Source organism: Pongo pygmaeus, chromosome 1, assembly GCF_028885625.2.
Source record: "Pongo pygmaeus isolate AG05252 chromosome 1, NHGRI_mPonPyg2-v2.0_pri, whole genome shotgun sequence".
NCBI lineage: Eukaryota > Metazoa > Chordata > Mammalia > Primates > Hominidae > Pongo > Pongo pygmaeus.
In genome coordinates, this window is record NC_072373.2 from 214,535,596 (window position 1) to 214,554,096 (window position 18,501).

The 18,501-nt window shown below is 49.3% G+C and overlaps 1 protein-coding gene across 2 annotated transcripts in view; it reads left to right on the plus strand.

The window, feature by feature from the left end:
* The window catches only part of LOC129006682 (rootletin-like), a 17,798-nt gene extending 1,473 nt beyond the window's left edge, over nt 1–16,325 (plus strand). Inside the window, exons 3-10 of one of the 2 annotated variants that reach the window (XM_063659110.1) lie at nt 103–186; nt 551–784; nt 1,527–1,726; nt 6,589–6,771; nt 7,944–8,088; nt 8,734–8,880; nt 9,224–9,454; nt 15,606–16,325. In XM_063659110.1, coding sequence (XP_063515180.1) covers nt 103–186; nt 551–784; nt 1,527–1,726; nt 6,589–6,771; nt 7,944–8,088; nt 8,734–8,880; nt 9,224–9,250 — 1,020 coding nt within the window. In that variant the 3' untranslated portion in view covers nt 9,251–9,454; nt 15,606–16,325. The remainder of the gene's footprint in view (nt 1–102; nt 187–550; nt 785–1,526; nt 1,727–6,588; nt 6,772–7,943; nt 8,089–8,733; nt 8,881–9,223; nt 9,455–15,605) is intronic. The other variant, XM_063659112.1, reaches the window with a different exon arrangement.
* Nucleotides 16,326–18,501: the final 2,176 nt, after the last annotated feature.

Genomic DNA, 18,501 nt, shown 5'->3' on the forward strand with positions numbered 1-18,501 from the left:
CAGAGGCCACCTGGTCAGTGTTGGACCAGGGAGGGAGGGGAAGGGGAGGTTTCAGATAAGACAGAACCTGGACCACCCTTCGTCTCCCTAACTACACTCCAGGAATCCCTGTGGCTACAGGAGCAGGCGGCCCTGGAGACAGAGGACAGAGAGGGGCTACAGCAGAGCCTAAGGGACCTGGCACAGGTGTGAGCCCAAAGAGGTAGGAAGACAGGGCACTGCCAGGCAGTCCTGGGCTCCCCTGCCACGCCTTTCGGTGGCCTGGGACCGAACTGCAAATGGGTGGGGGCCTGGGACCCAGGCTGTAGCTGCTCAGCACCCCCGGCCTCTGCCCTGGGGAGCCCCCAGACTTAGAGGGGAGGCATGGACCTTTCGGAGCCCACCTGTGAGCAGAGAACTGAGCTAGTGGAGGAGGTGAAATCAGGAAGGCTTCTTATAAGAGGAAGCATTTGGGATGAGCCGGTCCCCAGCCTCGCCTGGGCGTCTTTGCCAGCTAACACCGCGGTTCCTAACTCTGAGGCCTCCTTCTGCCTGCCTCCCCTACCCTCAGTCCGTCCTGTCGGACACTGAGAGCAGCGTCCAGCTGAGCGGCTCCGAGCGCACCGCGGATGCGTCCGAGGGCAGCCTGCGGGGGCTCTCGGGCCAGCTGACCCCGTCCCCACCGCGGCGCTCCACGCCGGGCCGAGGCCGTTCACCCCGCCGAGGCCCCTCCCCGGCCTGCTCAGACTCCTCCACGCTCGCCCTGATCCACTCCGCCCTGCACAAGCGCCAGCTGCAGGTCCAGGTAGGAAGGGGCTTGAGCGTTCTGGGCGCAGCCAGAGGCCCGGGGGAGGGGCTCGCGCCCTCTGGGTGGGGGCGGGGTGGGGGCGGGTCCGGGGGAGGAGTCTGAGCGCCCTGGGGTGCAGCCAGAGCCCTGAGAAAGTGTCTAAGGGTGTCAGGACCCCCAAGGAGGTGGCCGAGAGCTCTGCGGTGAAGCCGAGCCCAGAAGTGGGGGTGCTTGGGTAGCTGGGGGTGGGCGCTTGGGCAGCTGGTGGAGGGAGGAGGCTGCGGCAGTGTTAGGGTCCTGGTAGAGAGGGAGACAGGTCCCTGGTCATACAGAGCCAGGACCCAGGGAAAAGGTCTAACAAGGGGAATCAGAGCCTGGGATGAGAGCTTGGGAACGAGGGCAGAGCCAGGGTAGGGAGGATTGTGAGTGGAACCGGGATGCAAGGGGGGGGAGCCTGGGAGCCCTGGGGGTGGGGTCAGAACCCGGGAGACGAGTGTGCCTGGGGGTTTGTCTGGCATCCGGGGGGCTTTGATAGTTGTCCGGGACCCCAGGGAGGTGAGGGCTCAGAGGGTGGTGAGAGCACATAGGAGGGGAGCGGAAGCCTGGCTCTTAGGCCTAGGCCCCTATCCTGCCCCAGGCCAGGTCCAGGCCCTGGACCCCGCCTAGCGTAGGCTAGTGTGTATCCCTGGAACCAGAAGAGAGTAGGTGGCTCTGGAGGCCTCAAAGGACCCCCCTAGACTCTGTGATCCCCGCGCCCCAGGACATGCGTGGGCGCTATGAGGCAAGCCAGGACCTGCTGGGTACCCTGCGGAAGCAGCTTAGCGACAGCGAGAGTGAGCGGCGGGCCCTAGAGGAACAGCTGCAGCGCCTGCGGGACAAGACCGACGGCACCATGCAGGCCCACGAGGACGCCCAGCGCGAGGTGCAGCGGCTGCGGAGCGCCAACAAGCTCCTGAGAAGGTGCCGGGGAGGTCTGAGCTGGAGGGTGCTGAAGAATAAGTCGGCGGCTGGGCATAACACCAGTGGAGCCTTATGCGTGTGGCTCTGCACTAATATGGTCGCCACTAGCTGCATGTGCCTATTAACGTTTATTTATTTATTTATTTTTAAGATGCAGTCTCGCTGTGTCACCCAGGATGAAGTGCAGTGGCACGATCTCGGCTCACTGCAAGCTCCGCCTCCCAGGTTCACGCCATTCTCCTGCCTCAGCCTCCCTAGTAGCTGGGACTATAGGCCCCTGCTACCACGACCGGCTAATTTTTTTTTTTTTTTTTTTGAGACGGAGTTTCACTCTGTCACCCGGGCTGGAGTACTGTGACGCGATCTCAGCTCACTGCAACCTCCGCCTCTGAGCTGTAAGCATTTCTCACCTCAACCTCCCAAGTAGCTGGGATTACAGGTGCCCACTGCCACTCCCGGCTAATTTTTTTTTTTGTATTTTTAGTAGAGACTGGGTTTCACCATCTTGGCCAGGCTGATCTTGAACTCCTGACCTCGTGATCCACCCCCCTCCGTCTCTCAAAGTGCTGGGATTACAGGCATGAGCCACCGCGCCCGCCCAACATTTATTTTTTAGTATTCAGTTTTGTTTTGTTTTGCTTTGTTTTGAGTCACGCTCTTGCTCTGTTTCCCAGGCTGGGGCACAATTTGTCCCTTACAGCTCACTGTAGCCCAGAACTCCCAGACTCAAGCGGTCCTCCCACCTCTACCTCCCAACTGCCCCTAGTTGGGGGCCAGGGCCTGGGCCTGGTCTGGGGAAGGATATGGGACCGAAGCCTGAGAGTTAGGTTTCCACTCCCTTCCTCTGTGCCCTCACCACCCTCTGAGCCCTCACCTCCCTGGATTCCTGGGTAACTCTGATCTCAGCCCCGAGGATACTAGGCAAGCCCCCAACATTTCTAAATTTTTTGTAGAGATGGGGGTCTCACTATGTTGCTCATGCTGGTCTTGAACTCCTAGCTTCAAACACTCCTCCCACCTCAGCCTCCCAACTTGCTGGGATTACAGGCACAAGCCACTATACCTGGCTCTGTTAAAATTTAATTAAAAATTTGAAAAAGTGGAAATTCAGTCTGGGTGTGGTGGCTCACACCCAGCTGGCTGGCCAACATGGTGAAACCCTGTTTCTACTAAAAATACAAAAATTAACCAGGCATGGTGGTATGCTCCTGTAATCCCAGCTACTTGGGAGGCTGAGGTGGGAGAATCACTTGAACCCCGGAGGCGGAGGTTGCAATGAGCCAGGATCACACCACTGCACTCCAGGCTGGAAGACGTAGTGAGACTCCGTCTCAAAAACAAACAAACAAACAAACAAGGCTGGGTGCAGTGGCTCACACCTGTAATCCCAGCACTTGGGGAGGCCGAGGTGGGCGGATCACGACGTCAGGAGATTGAGACCATCCTGGCTAACATGGTGAAACCCCGTCTCTACTAAAAATACAAAAACAAAATTAGCCGGGCGTGGTGGCAGGCGCCTGTAGTCCCAGCTACTCGGGAGGCTGAGGCGGGACAATGGTGTGAACCTGGGAGGCGAAGCTTGCAGTGAGCTTGCAGATCGTGCCACTGTACTCCCGCCTGGGTGACAGATCGAGACTCCATCTCAAAAAAAAAAAAGAAAAAGAAAAAGAAAATTCAGTTCTTTAGTTGCCCTAGCCACATTTCAAGCACTCGTCAACCATATATGGCCATAGAACATTTCTGTCATCTCAGAGAGTTCTATCGACAGCACTATTCTGGACTGTATTTCTTGGAGTTTTTGTTTTTTTTTTTTTTTTTCAGAGATGGGGTCTTGCTGTGTTGCTCAGGATGGTCTCAAACTCCTGGCCTCAAGCAATTCCCCTGCCTCGGCCTCCCAAAATGCTGAGATTACAGACATAAGCCACCATGCCTAGCCTTGAAGATTTTTTTTTCTTTTAATTTGAGAGAGGGTCTCATTCTGTCACCCAGGCTGGAGTGTAGTGGTGCAATCTCAGTTCACTGCAACCTCCATCTCCTAGGCTTAAGTGATCCTCCCACCTCAGCCTCCTGAGTAGCTGGGACTACAGGCACACACCACCACGCCTGGCTAATTTTTCTGTTTTTTGTAGAGATGGCGTTTTGCCATGTTGCCCAGGCTGATCTCTAACTCCTGAGCTCAAATGATCACCCATCTCGGCCTCCCAAAGTACTGGGATTATGGGTGTGAGCCATCACGCCAGGCACCTTGAAGATTTTTAAGACAAGAAATTATCCACTTCTTTTTTTTTTTTTTCTGCAGTCTTGTTGCCCATGGCACGATCTTGGCTCACTGCAACCTCCGCCTCCCGGGTTCAAGCAATTCTCTTGCCTCAGCCTCCCTGGTAGCTGTGATTGCAGATGCTCACCAGCATGCCTGGCTAATTTTTATATTTTTAGTAGAGATGGGGTTCCACCATGTTGGCTAGGCAGGTGTCAAACTCCTGACCTCAGGTGATTCACCCACCTCAGCCTCCCAAAGTGCTGGATTACAGGCATGAGCCACCGTTCTTGGCACCTTGAAGGTTTTTAAGACAAGAAATTATCCACTTAGCTGCGAGGTTGTTTTTGATATTTTGTTGTTTGGTTTTTCTCTTCATAAATGTAACCATCTAATGAAAAATTTGAAAAATAGAAATAAAAAGACAGCACCTTCTCACAGCCGCATCTGCCCATCCTAATTCATTTAGGGCACTGGTTTTCCTTCCCATTGTGTTTCCTGGCAGTGAGATAGCAAACGTTTCCTGCACACCTACTGTGTGCCAGGCTCTTGGCCGAGTGTTTTTTATGTAGTCTGTGATTTAGTCTTCCTGTCAAACTCATGCAATTCGGAACTCTGTTGTTGTAAGCTTGAGAGACTTGCTCAGTCTCATACAGCATGTGTGGCTGGGGGTGGCAGGGTGGGAATTGGAATTCAGGTCCATGTGAGAGTAAACCAAGGCTTTCCACGCCTGGAAAGGAGAAGGTCTTTTTAAGTAGTTGTGTTCACAGCAAACATCCCATTTCGCATTCTGCAAAATGTAGAGATGGGGGTCTCACTATGTTGCCCACGCTGGTCTTGAACTCCTAGCTTCAAACACTCCTCCCACCTCAGCCTCCCAAATTGCTGGGATTACAGGCATAAGCCACTGTGCCTGGCTCTATTAAAATTTAATTAAAAATTTTAAAAAATGAAAATTCAGGCTGGGTGTGTTTTACTTAACAGCATGTTGTCAACTGGGCACGGTGTCTCACGCCTGTAATCCCAGCACTTTGGGAGACCAAGGCGGGTGGGTCACTTGAGGTCAAGAGTTTGAGCCCAGCCTGGCCAACATGGCGAAACCCCATCTGTACTAAACATTTAAAAAATTGGCCGGGCACAGTGGCTCACACCTGTAATCCCAGCACTTTGGGAGGCCGAGGCAGGAGGTCCACCTGAGTTCGGGAGTTCGAGACCAGCCTGACCAACATGGAGAAACCCTGTCTCTACTAAAAATACAAAATTAGCCATCCGTGGTGGTGCATGCCTGTAATCCCAGCTACTTGGGAGGCTGAGAAAGGAGAATTGCTTGAACATGGGAGGCAGAGTTTGGGGTGAACCGAGATCACGCCATTGCACTCCAGCCTGGGCAACAAGAGTGTCAAAAAAATAAATGAATAAAAATAAAAGTACAAAATAAAAAAATAAAAATAAAAAAATTAGGGCCGGGTGTGGAGGCTCACGCCTGTATTCCTAGCACTTTGGGATGCCGAGGCAGGCAGATCACTTGAGGTCAGGAGTTTGAGACCAGCCTGGCCGATATGGTGAAACCCTGCTTCTAACTAAAAATGCAAAAATTAGCTGCGCGTGGTGATAGCTGCCTGTAATCCCAGCTACTCGGGAGGCTGAGGCAGGAGAATCGCTTGCACTCTGGAGATGGAGGTTGCAGCAAGCCAAGATTGTGTCACTGCACTCCAGCCTGGACGACAGAGTAAGACTCTGTCTAAAAAAAAAAAAAAAAAAAAAAAAAAAATTGCTGGATGCGATGGCTCACACCTTTAATCCCAGCACTTTGGGAGGCCGAGGCGGGCAGATCACGAGGTCAGGAGATCAAGACCATCCTGGCTAACATGGTGAAAACCTGTCTCTACTAATAACACAAAAAATTAGCCGGGCGTGGTGGCAGGCGCCTGTAGTCCCAGCTACTCAGGAGGCTGAGGCAGGAGAATGGCGTGAACCTGGGAGGCGGAGCTTGCAGTGAGCCGAGATCACGCCTGGGTGACAGAGTGAGACTCCGTCTCAAAAAAAAAAAAAAAGAAAAAGAAAATCACGTCGTGAAGTTTTTTGCACCTACTGCCAGTGGGGAAAGTGGCAGCTCATGGCAAGTCTTTGGGTTCCCAGTGGTTGCCTTCTCCTCCCTCCCCTGCTGTGGACACCATGTGCCTGTGTAGCAGGAAGCTGTGGGATCTGCAGACTCAGCTCTATCAGGCTTCCCAGAATTGAGGGGCATGGGGTGTTCTAGGGGGCATTTCCTGGTCACATGACCTAGCAGAGCTGGTGGCAGAATTGCCCATGTGTCCCAGGAGCCTAGCCTGGCCTCTTCTACCTGGTAGGGTGCTTAGAGATCATGCCAGCACCTCCATCCACTCCAAGTGGGCGGGCTGGGGAGAAGGAAAGCCAGGTTCTTCTGCTGGCGGGTGTGAGTGAAATGAGTCAGCCATGGACAGGGTGGTCAGGGAAGGCTTCCTGGAGGCAGGTGCCTTGGAAGACTGGAGGATGTAGCTCATGCCTAGAGGAGCAGCCAGCCACCTTCCCTGGAGAGAGCAGCCCCAGCATCCCCTCTGCTCCCCCTCCCCTTGTCCTGAAGGGAGAAGAGCAACCTGGCCCACAGCCTGCAGGTGGCCCAGCAGCAGGCCGAGGACCTGCAGCAGGAGCGGGAGAAGCTGCAGGCTGCCCAGGAGGAGCTGCGGTGCCAGCAGGACCAGCCAGAGGAAGAGCAGGAGGACGCAGTGCAGGATGGTGTGCGGGTGCGCTGGGAGCTTGAGCACAGGTGAGCAGCATCTCGCCACCCTTCCAGGGCCCTTCAAATGTGCCTCAGGTCCCCTGACAGTGCCCCTGGGGGTTAGGGAGCACCCACTGGGTCCTGGGCCTCCTACCTTCTGGACACCTCTGATGTCGGGTTTTTTAACCAGACCCATTTCAGGAAACTGGGGCTCAGGGAGGTGTCGTCACTTACCTGGGGTTAGAGAACTAGTTAAAAGGTAGAACTTGGATGATAATAACAAGAATAATTAAAATAACAGTAATATTGATAGTATTTTTAAAATTGTTATGATCATAATATCCTTACTAATTTCACTAAGTGCCAGATACCATTTTAAGCAATTCAGTTCTCTCATTTAACTCCATGATAACTCTGTGATGTAGAAGCTGTTATCTCCATTTTGTGGATGGTAAACTGAGGCACAGAGAAGCCGTGTCGCTTGCCCCAGGTCACACAACTAGTTAGCAGAACAGCCAGGATTTGAACCCAGACATTCTGCCTTCAGAGTTAACCTCTTCACCACTGCGCTGCTTACCTCTCTGGGAGGTGATCGATGATGTTTAGTAGACCGTGGTGGAGCATATTATTCTTGTTTCTGAAGACCCTTGGGGAGATGTGTCAGGCACTATTTTAAGCGCATATGAAGTTTGTATCCTTAAAACAGGCTGGGCGCGGTGGCTCATGCCTGTAATCCCAGCACTTTGGGAGGCCAAGGCAGGCAAATCGCCTGAGGTCAGGAGTTCGAGACCAGCCGGGTCAACATGGGGAAACCTCATCTGTACTAAAACTACAAAAATTAGCCAGGTGTGGTGGTGCATGCCTGTAATCCCAGCTACTCAAGAGGCTGAGGCAGGAGAATGGTTTGAACCCAGGAGGCGGAGGTTGCAGTGATCGGAGATCACACCACAGTACTCCAGCCTGAGCGACAGAGCGAGACTCTGTCTCAAAAAAACAAAGAAACAATGTGACAAGTTAGGTGTTACCTCATTTTGCAGATGTGAAAACGGAGGCCCAGGGTCATGGAGCTAAGCCGTAGTGGGCTTGGTTGCCCTGTGGCTCAGGCTCTTTCTCTCCAAACTCCTGCCTCAGGCCTGGTCCCCAGCCCAGCGTCTCGCTGGCTACAGGAGGTTCAGGGCAGGAAAGTGACATGGGCCACTCACCCGCCCTCTGTCCCGCAGCCATAGACAACTAGAGCAGCTGGAAAGGAAGCACTCAGTCCTGGCCAAGGAGCTGGTGGAGGTGAGGGAGGCGCTGAGCCGCGCCATGCTGCAACGGGACATGCTACAGGCCGAGAAGGCCGAGGTGTCCGAGGCGCTGACCAAGGTGGGTCCCTGTTTGCTGCACAACCACAAACCTACCTCTGACCCCCAGCCCCAAGCCTTCTCACTCTGGCAGGGACTGGTCCTAGTGTCAGGCAGACTTCTGAGCCTGGTCACAGACTGACCCCTTCTTTCTGGATACAGGCTGTTCTTTGTCACAGGCCACAGAACTCTGGACCTCTGGTCCCAGCCATAAGTGGATTGACCTCTTTATGGTCATATCCCTGATGTTCTGGATGCTCCTGGGGGCAGTGCCTGTAGCTCAGGATCATCCAGTGCCTGAAACTTAGCTTCTGGGGTCTGAGAGTTGGGGCCACAGCCCAGAGAGTCCTTGGCAGGGTCCTGCCCTGTCCGCTGCAGACTGGGCTCTGAGCAGTGCTGTCCCTAGACCCTACTCAGGGGATCCTCTGAACTATGGCTCTGCCCTGCAGCTTGAGCTATTTTTGCACAGCCCTGCGATGCGTGGCTTTTAAATGGCTCCATAAGCAGCAGGCTTTCTGCGGTGATTTTTTTTTCCATCTCACACTCTGTCCCCTCCTTGTCTCCCCTCCCGTCTCCGAGGGTCCATCTCTCTGAGTCTCTTCTTGTGCCTCCTCGCCTCCTCCTGACCTTTCTCCCTTTCCTCATCTCTCGGGGCCTGACCCTGCAGGCTGAGGCTGGCCGCGTGGAGCTCAAGCTCTCCATGACCAAGCTGAGGGCAGAGAAGGCCTCCCTGCAGGACTCCCTGTCCAAGCTGAGCGCCCTCAACGAGAGCCTTGCTCAGGACAAGTTGGATCTGAACCGCCTTGTCGCCCAGGTACACTGTGCACCTGCGGGCCCACCTGCCTTGCCCACCTGTCCTCCCCACTCAGTGAGGAACCCCGGGCCCAGCCCTGCACCTGTCTTGGCCCCTGCCTCCCTTTCTGTCTCTGGTTCTCTGTCTGTCTCCGTCTGTCTATCCTCTCTAGGCATCAAATCACAGAAGTTCCATGGGCCCTCCTCATTTACCCCTCCCCAGTGTCCCACACACCAAAGGACACTGTCCCTCATTCCCTGGGAGCCTCCCCTGGGCTATTGTGGCTGGTAGGTGGGTGGAGGAGGAGTCCTGGTCCTGGGAGGGATGCCCTGCTCATGAGGCCCCACTCCTACCCGGCCCCCAGCTGGAGGAAGAAAAGGCTGCCCTGTAGGGCTGGCAGCGGCAGGTGGAGCAGGAGGCCACAGTGGTGCGGGAAGAGCAGGAGCGGCTGGAGGAGCTGCGGTTGGAGCAGGAGGTGGCGCGGCAGAGCCTGGAGGGCTCCCTACAAGTGGCGGAGCAGGCCCAGGAGGCGCTGGAGCAGTAGCTCCCCATGCTGCGCTGTGAGCGCAGCCAGCTGCAGGAGCAGCTAGCGCAGGTGAGCCAAGCTGTGTGTGGGGTGGTGTGGAGAGCATGTGGGGCAGGCCGGGCTCCCAGCCCCCTGCATCCAGTACTGGGTTAAGTCACAGGCACTGGAGCCTGCTTCTGGGTTAAATCCAGCCCCGCTTCTGCTAGCTGGGGACCTTGGACAAGCTGCCCAACCTCCCCATACCTCAGTTGCCCCATTTATAACATGGGGCTAGCTGGGCGCAGTGGCTCACGCCTATAATCCCAGCACTTTGGGAAGCCGAGGCGGGTGGATCACCTGAGGTCCGGAGATCAAGACCATCCTGGCTAACACGGTGAAACCCTATCTCTACAAAAAATTAGCTGGGCGTGGTGGCACGTGCCTGTAGTCCTAGCTACTCAGGAGGCTGAGGCAGGAGAATCACTTGAACCCGGGAGGCAGAGGTTGCAGTGAGCCAAGATCGTGCCACTGCACTCCAGCCTGAGCAACAGAGCGAGACTCCATCTCAAAAAAAATAATACTAATGATAAAGATTAATAATAGGTCAAGACTTTTTAGAATTGAAATCTTAGACTTTTGGGAACATCACATCTGGAAGAGACCTTAGGGTTTCAGGGATCCAGGGAACTTCATGCAGTGTCTATCCTGGAGTGCCTGGGTTTCCGGGAGGGGCCTCTAGAGGATGGGGCAGGGGGTGCAGGAAGCAGGGTGCAGGTCTCCACCTTGAGGCCTGCTGAGCAGCTGCACTTGGGTCTGTTTTATATATTCAGCTTCTCTGCTTAGGGTAATACAAGGGTTCTGTTACTCCCAAAGCTGAGTGAGGGCCCTCTTTTTTGTTGTTTTTTGTTGTTGTTGTTGTTGTTGTTTTTGAGACAGAGTCTTGCTCTGTTGCCCAGGCTGGAATGCAGTGGCACGATCTTGGCTCACTGCAACCTCCGCCTCTGTGGTTTAAGCTGTTCGCCTGCCTCAGCGTCCCAAGTAGCAGGGACTACAGGCATGCATCACCATGCCCGGCTAATTTTGTATTTTTAGTAGAGACAGAGTTTCACCACCTTGGCCAGGCTGGTTTTGAACTCGTGACCTCAAGTGACCCACCTGCCAAAGTGCTGGGATTATAGGCGTGCACCACCGTGTCTGGCCGGGCCCTCATTTTTGTACACACATGCATTGCAGATCTAGAGAAGGTCATGACTTGCCCAAGTACATATAGCACATCAGGGCAGACCCTGGGCTCGAACCCAGGCCTTGTGCCAGGACTGGGTTATGCCCAGAGTTGGGGTGCTGCACGATTAACAAGCTGGGGGATGCTGGGAATGCTGCTCAGTCTCTGGGTGGGGGCCAGCTCTCCCAGCAGCTGAGCGGGCGAGAGCAGGAGCTGGAGCAGGCCCGACGGGAGGCCCAGTGGCAGGTGGAGGCGCTGGAGCGTGCGGCCCATGGGGTATCCGGTTCCAGAACTACGTGCCTGTGTGCGGGATTCACCTGGCTTACACTCTCCCGGTCCCAGAAGGTGCAGCAGCCAGCGGGTTTTGAGAGTCCCAGGCACCCTGCGCTGCGCAGCAGTGTGGACGCCACCCCTCCAGGGCTGTGACCCCGCCTCAGGGCCTTTTCCCTGGCGCCGGCCATCAGGGCTCTTGGCATTGACAGGCGATCCACCCTTTGGCTCCTCCCAGGAGCCATGGGACCCTCCCTGCCTGCCCTTCACCCAAGTCGAGGGGCCTGATTCGCAGGCTCTTTCCTCTCAGGCCCTCCACTCAGGGTGTCAACAGAGATGGGTCAGATGAGAAACCTGGATTTCTACACACACCTGGCTACAATGAGATGGCACCACTCCCCTTCCCCTGCAGAAGCAGACTCAGAAAAAGGTAGTTAAAACAGAAGGTTTCAACAAAATTGACAGTCTGATAACATAATACCCAAAAGTCCAAGTTTCCATTGAAAATCATTCATCATACCAAGAACCAGGAAAATCTCATACTGAATGAAAATAGGCAGCAAGTACACACTGGCAATAAGGTGAGAGAAGTGCTGGGATTGTCTGACAAAGATCTTAAAGTAAGCAAGCCTGATAAAAATGATTTAGCAAGTAATTATGCGCACACTTGAAATAAATGGACAAGTAGAAAGTCTTAGCAAATAAATATAAGACTTAAAGGAGAACCACATGAAGTGTTAAAAGTGGAAAAATACAACAACCAAAATAAAAAGTCCGGCACATAGGCTCAACAGCAGAATGGATGGTGCAGAGCAAAGAAATCCATCCACTGCAGATGAAAAAGTAGAAATTACACAATCTTAACGGAAAAAATAGACTCGGGGAGAAAGTGAATAGAACCTCAGGGACCTGTGAAACTACCTCAAAAGGTCTCACTTTCATGTTGTCATCTATGTCTGGAAGGGGAAGAGGAAGAGGACAAGGCTGAAAAAAACATAAAGAAGTAAATGGCTAAAAGCTTCCCAGAGTTGGCAAGAGACATAAACCTATAGGCTTAAGAAGCTGTGAGGACCCCAAATAGGATAAAATCCGAAGAGGTCTATGGCAAGACACGTGAAAAAATAAAATGTTGGAAACTAAAGACAAAATATATTGAAAGCAACAGAGAAAGGTGACACCTTACCTAGAAAGGAAAAACAATTCCGATGATGATGGATTTCTCATCAGAAACCACGGAGGCAGAAGGTTGTGCAGTGCTTTTCAAGCCGTGAAATAAAATTGTCAGCCCAGACTCCTCTCTCCAGCAGAAACATCTTTCAGGGATTAAGGGGAAGATCAAAACAGTTTCAGATTAAGAAAAGCTAAGGACATCTCTGACCAGCAGTTCTACCCTAAAAGAAAGGCTAAGGGGAGTTCTCTAGACATAAAGGAAATGATTAAAGAAGGAACCTTGGGACATCGGAAAGAAAGAAAGAAAACAGAAAAATAGGGCTTCCTTCTCGTCTTGGGTTTTCTAAACTATGCTTGACGGTTTCAGAAAAAAATCATAGCACCATTCGATGAGGTTCTAACTTTCCATAAAAAAAAGTTTGAAACGGTTATAAACTGGGAGGGTAAAGAGACCTACAAGGGAGGTAACTCGTCTGTCATTCACTCAAATTGGTAAAACAATGACACCAGTATACTGTGTGGTAAGATATAGATGCACAGATATACAAATGTCTGGAAAAACCAAGAGGGCTATAGAAACAGATATACTCAAAAGCACTATGGATAAGGCAAAACACCATTCTCAAAGATGCTCAAGTCATGACAGGAAGGTAAGAAAAAGAAAGCATATCCAGAAAATGAAACCAGGGAGAACAAACAGAAAAGGAAAAATAAAATGGCAGACTTAAGCCCTACCATGTCAATCATCACATTAAATATCAGTGGCCTAAGTACACCAGTTGCAAGACACAGACTGGCAGAGTAGGTTAATGGACATGAACCAACTACATACTGGCTACAAAGAGACTAACTTCAAATATGATGATACAGGCAAGTTGAAATCAAAAGGATGGGAAAAGATATATCATGCTAACCTTAGCCAAAGGAAAGCAAGATTGGCTATATTAATGCCAGATATAGTATATTTCAGAACAAAGAAACTAATCAGTGACAGAGAGGGAGGTTATATAATGTGGAAAGGACCAATCCACCAACTCCTCCCCCGACAAATTCATAAATGTCTATGCAAGAACAACTGAAAGTACTTAACAGAGAACTAGACAAATCCACAAAAAGAGCTGTGTGCTTCAATGTCCCCCCCTTTCTCAACAATTTATACAACAACCAGACAGAAAATCAAGAATATAGAAGAACCCAACAACACGATCAACCAGTGGGACTTAAACTGGCAATTTTAGAACACCCAACCACACCAGAATACACAATGTTATGGGCTGCATTGCCCAGCCCCCCCAAATTCATATGTTGAAATCAGAACATTCTTAGCCACTGGTGATTTAGTAATTAAAACAATGAGAAATTGCTACATACCTATCAGAATGGCCAAAATAAAAGTGTGACCACATCAAGTGCTGTCAAGGATTCAGAGAAAGCTGGATCACTCATACATTGCTGGTGGGGATGTAAAAGACTACAGCCCACTCTGGAGAATATCTGTATAGTTTTTACTTTTAAAACTCTATGTACAACTACCATACCACCTCGGAATTGCATTCCCTGCATTTAACACAGAGAAATAGAATCTTATGTTCACACAAAACCCACGTACTTCAAGTTTATAGCAGCCTTGTTTTTAATAGCCAAAACCGGGGAAACAATGTATACACGACTTTCATGAGGTGAATGGTTAAACAAACTGTGGTATAGATCCACAGCATCAAATAGTCTTCAATAATTTTTTTTAAAAAAACAACAAACTATTGATACCCACAATGACCTGGATGAATCTCCACAGAATTATGGTGAGTGGACAAAGGGTAATCCCAAAGGTTACATGTAGGATTCCATTTAAGTAACATTCTTGAAATGAATAAATTATAGGAATGGGGAATAGATTAGTAGTTGCCAGAGGTTAAGGAGGGAAGGAGGAGCAGCACTGAATAGAAGGGGTGGTGACTATAAAAAGGCAACATGATGAATCCCAGTGTTGATGGAAATGTTCTGTACCTTGCTTGTATCAATGTCAGTCTCCTGGTACTGTGGCATTTGCAATACATTTGCAATATTTGCAAATTTTATTTATTTATACATTCATTTTTTTGAGACGGAGTCTTCCTCTGTTACCCAGGCTGGAGTGCAGTGGCGCGATCTTGGCTCACTGCAACCTCCATCTCCCAGGTTTGCACCATTCTCCTGCCTCAGCCTCCTGAGTAGCTGGGACTAGAGGTGCCCGCCACCACGCCCGGCTAATTTTTTATATTTTTAGTAGACATGGGGTTTCACTGTGTTAGCCAGGATGGTCTCAATCTCCTGACCTCATGATCTGCCCACTTCGGCTTCCCAAAGTGCTGGGATTACAGGCGTGAGCCACCATGCCCAGCCACTATTTGAAAATATTACCATTTTGGAAATATTACCAAGATGTTACCATTGGAGGAAACAGAGTAAGGCGTACAAGGGACCTCTCTTTTTCTGAGTTCTTAAGATTGTATATGAATTATTAAAACGTAAAAATTAACTTTAAAAAAGCTAAGTATATTTCTCCTGGATTGATCATGCCTTTGCTTAGAAAACATTAAGGCAACAATAATTTTCCAACACCCTTTATTTTCTTGAAGATAGTTTTAACAAAAGCTGTGCTTAGGGGTTTTCCTAGAAGTTTAAAACTTCTACTAATCCTTACTGTTCTTCTTTGAGAACCCTCCAGGGTTTTGTTTTATTTATTTATTTTACACCTTTCAAAAGCATAGAGACAAAAACCGGCAACTGGCATATAATACTATATTAGTCTGAGTTCTCCAGAGGACAAGATACACACACACACACACAGAGACACACACAGAAGCAGAGAAGCCCAAGTTCTACTCTGAGTAAGCTCTATACCTAGGAGAGTCGAATATAGTTCAAGACCAAGTCCAAGGCTTAAGGCAGAAGACTGATGTCCCAGCTCAAAGACAGTGGAGCAGAAACCTTTCTTAACCCATCATCTTATTCAAGCCATCCATGGGTTGGATGAGGCCCACTCACACTCGGGAGGGCAATCTGCTTCACTCAGTTGACTGATTCAAATGTCAATCTCTTCCAGAAACACCCTCAAAGACAGTGAGAAATAATATCTAACCAAATGTCTGGGCACCCCCAACCCAGGCAAATTGACACAAAAATTAATTTTCACAAATACTCTCAGTAGAAGTGACTAATAAATGTAGCATCATATCCTGCCTGTTTATCCCATGACAATTAGTATAGTCGAGCGTAACATTGGCTTCCGTTCCCTTACAGTAGCAACATGTAGGAGTTTCATTTAAAACGAGAATAATTTTGACCTTACAGAGTTTCTCCCTACCCCTATCTACCGTTGCCACTTGTGGACTGTCATTTTGCCATGACTTTCTTTTACAAAATATCAATAAGCTCTATACTTTGGTAATGTAAGTTTGAATTTCATCCTGGCTGCATAAGTCACTTTCCATTTTGACAAAGCCTAGAAATATTTTTGTCTATCTCTTTGAATATGGGTAATGGATACCTATTGTGGGGCCCCCTCTCAATCTCATGGTTTTCTTTATTTTCATTTAGGTCTCAATAGATATGCCTCGGCTGCTTGAAAGGCATTGAAAATGGCCTGTGGCCTTGTCCATCTAACAGAGTCCAGTAAAATCCTGACAATGGAATGGGGAGAGAGAGTGAGAACCACCAAACTCAGCACACAACGACCGAGTTTAAACCTCTGTGCTAAGGGATGATCAGAATCTATCATGGCTTCTAGTAGCATAAGACCATGTCTCACGAATGACCCTAGGCTCCCATGACAATGCCTACCTAGGAAAGCTCAAGGCTGCCTGGGGAACTTACTTTAGTCCAGCCAATACTTGCTGATGATGGTAGTTTCAGGATCTTTCTTTCTTATGGCACTTACTAAGAAGGGAATCCTTCCTCCATCCCTTTGATATATGTGTGTATCTCCTAGGGACTTCAGTGTGTCTTTGCCCAGGATCTGAAAGCCATTACTTTGAGGTGTAGTCCTCAGGAAGGACTGAGCCTCTGTCTTCCAGTCTCTGTGGGAGGTTAGAATCCTAACTTCTAATATTGCCAGCTGGCAGACACAGCTGTCCTGATGAGGCAGACATTTAAAATGAGCAATCTTTTGTAATGTTTCCCTTGTGCCCTGCCCCCTGCCCTCTCCCCTACCTCACTCTCCGATTAGAATGCCATCACCTCCACACAAAGGCAAACGGAACTCAGCCCCTTCCTCTACGGTCAGTAGTTACTGAATAAAATTGGTTTTCATCGATTTGACTAATGTCTGATTTATCTTTGACAAAATAAGTGTGAATGATTGTTTTTAGCGACATGGCAGCTGCAAAGAGAGGCACAGACATGGCAAGAGAGGGAGGGATCACCTGATCCTTCTCATTTCATAGGCATCTATTCCTGCCTGGTGTTTATGAGCCTGAGACTTGGCAGGGCTGTCCTGGTGTATAACTCCATGGCTCTGTGGCAAGACTTGAATAGGCTGGTGGTGACACTTGGTGTGACCACTGCCACCTTCAAAGATGCCATTAAGCGTTCACAAGAAAATGAAGGGAAACATAGAAAAACTGATTATGAAAGTTGTTGCCTCTCCCGCTTCTTCATATTGCTGTGTGATGTTAGTTAGACTGCAACTTAGCACAACAGCTGTTCTAATAATTGGCAGTTTCTCATTGAGTTAAGCCTACCTGATAAAGAAGCACGCTTACATTTATTGACTACCCCTGTAAAATGAACAATACATCCAACAAGGCTTCTACCAAAAATGTTCTTCTTAACCTCCTTTTTATACTAAGGAAAAACTGGGTACAACACAAATCTTCATCAACAGAAGAATACCGACTGTTACAGAGTCATAAAACAATCCCAGAGGTTCACTCCATAATATCAAAACCAGGAACCCACACTGATGCCCAATGGCAGAAAATCATGATACAAAAATGAGAGAAACGAGTGAGAGAAAATGTACTATAGTCATAGTAGTGGGTAAAAGCCAAAGAGCTCAGTTTCTACTCATGATATTCATTAGAAGAACCAAAGGAATATGAACCAATAGCTGTAAGGGTCCAGGTCTGCACAAGGTGCCTGTTGGGTGCAGGGTTCTGTTGGCTCCAGTGATGTATCTCAGGTGGGCTAATTTTTACGGACATAGCCACTTAAAAATCTATCAAACAATAATAAAGGGATAGCTATTTGCATGCTAATTTACCATTGTATAGAAGGGAGAACAGACATCAGATTGTTTTCGTCAAATAAAAGCAAAACCAAGATTTACGAAGAAAAGAGGAAAGAGGAAAAGAAAAAAATCACCTGGGACCTTTGTGATTTTGCTCCCCTTGGATAAGAGACTTGACAGAAAGCTTTCAAAGAGGTCACTGTGGCCTGTCTTCTCCAGACCCATGACACTTGGTCACCACGAAAAACAATTACAGATGTTGGACTTTAAAATATGCTAGAAGTTTAGCAGCTCATCCTATGCCACATAATCTCTGTGTGACATCCACCATGTCCTTCTGTTGTACATCCCTTCAGTTAAGCCAGGAGGGTGCCTCTCCCCACAGTGGAATATCATACATCAATGTGTAGAACGTTTGTTGTGCTGGCAAGCAAATGACAAAAGGGACATTGATAGAATTAGGAAACAAATTGGAATATGATCTGTTACCATTCCCGTGGAAGATAAATTTGCAGAATGTACTCAAATTAGAAGCATTAAATAAATGCTGTAATTAAATATGGCACATCCCATTCTCTACACTACAGAAATATCTGCAGGAGTGACCAAAGATATGCGTACAACTATGGTAGAGACTGCAGCATCAGTTATAATCCTAAAACTGAAACCCACCTTATTTCAAAAACATCTTGAAAAGGGTTAAATAAATCATGCACAAACTGAGGAAGAAATGCTGTTTTCACAAACAATGGTGAGGATCACCATGAGGATGACTGATTCCACTGTTCACATTTGATAGAGCAATCAGTTCACCTCCCGAGTTCAAGCGCTCCTCCTACCTCAGCCTTTCAAAGAGCTGGAACTACAGGCGGATGTCAACATGTTCGGATAACTTTTGCATTTTTTTGGTAGAGATGGGGTTTTGCCATGTTGGCCAGGCTGGTCTTGAACCCCTGGGCTCAAGCAGTCTACCCACCCCAGCCTCCCAAAGTGCTGGAATCACAGGTGTGAGCCACTGCGCCCAGCCAGATTTTATTTTTCTCTGAAAAGATGGTATATTTACATGGTTCAAAATTCAAATAGGGCCAGGCGTGAGCCCTGGAGTTCGAGACCAGCCTGGGCAAAAGAGAGCCCCGTCTCTATTTAAAAAAAAAAAAAAATAGTACAGAAAATTGTAAAGTTAAAATAGGCATCTCTTCCATTTCTGTCTCCCAGTCTCACCCTGTAGGCAATCTGTGGGATGCTGCTTCCTGTGAATCCTTCCAG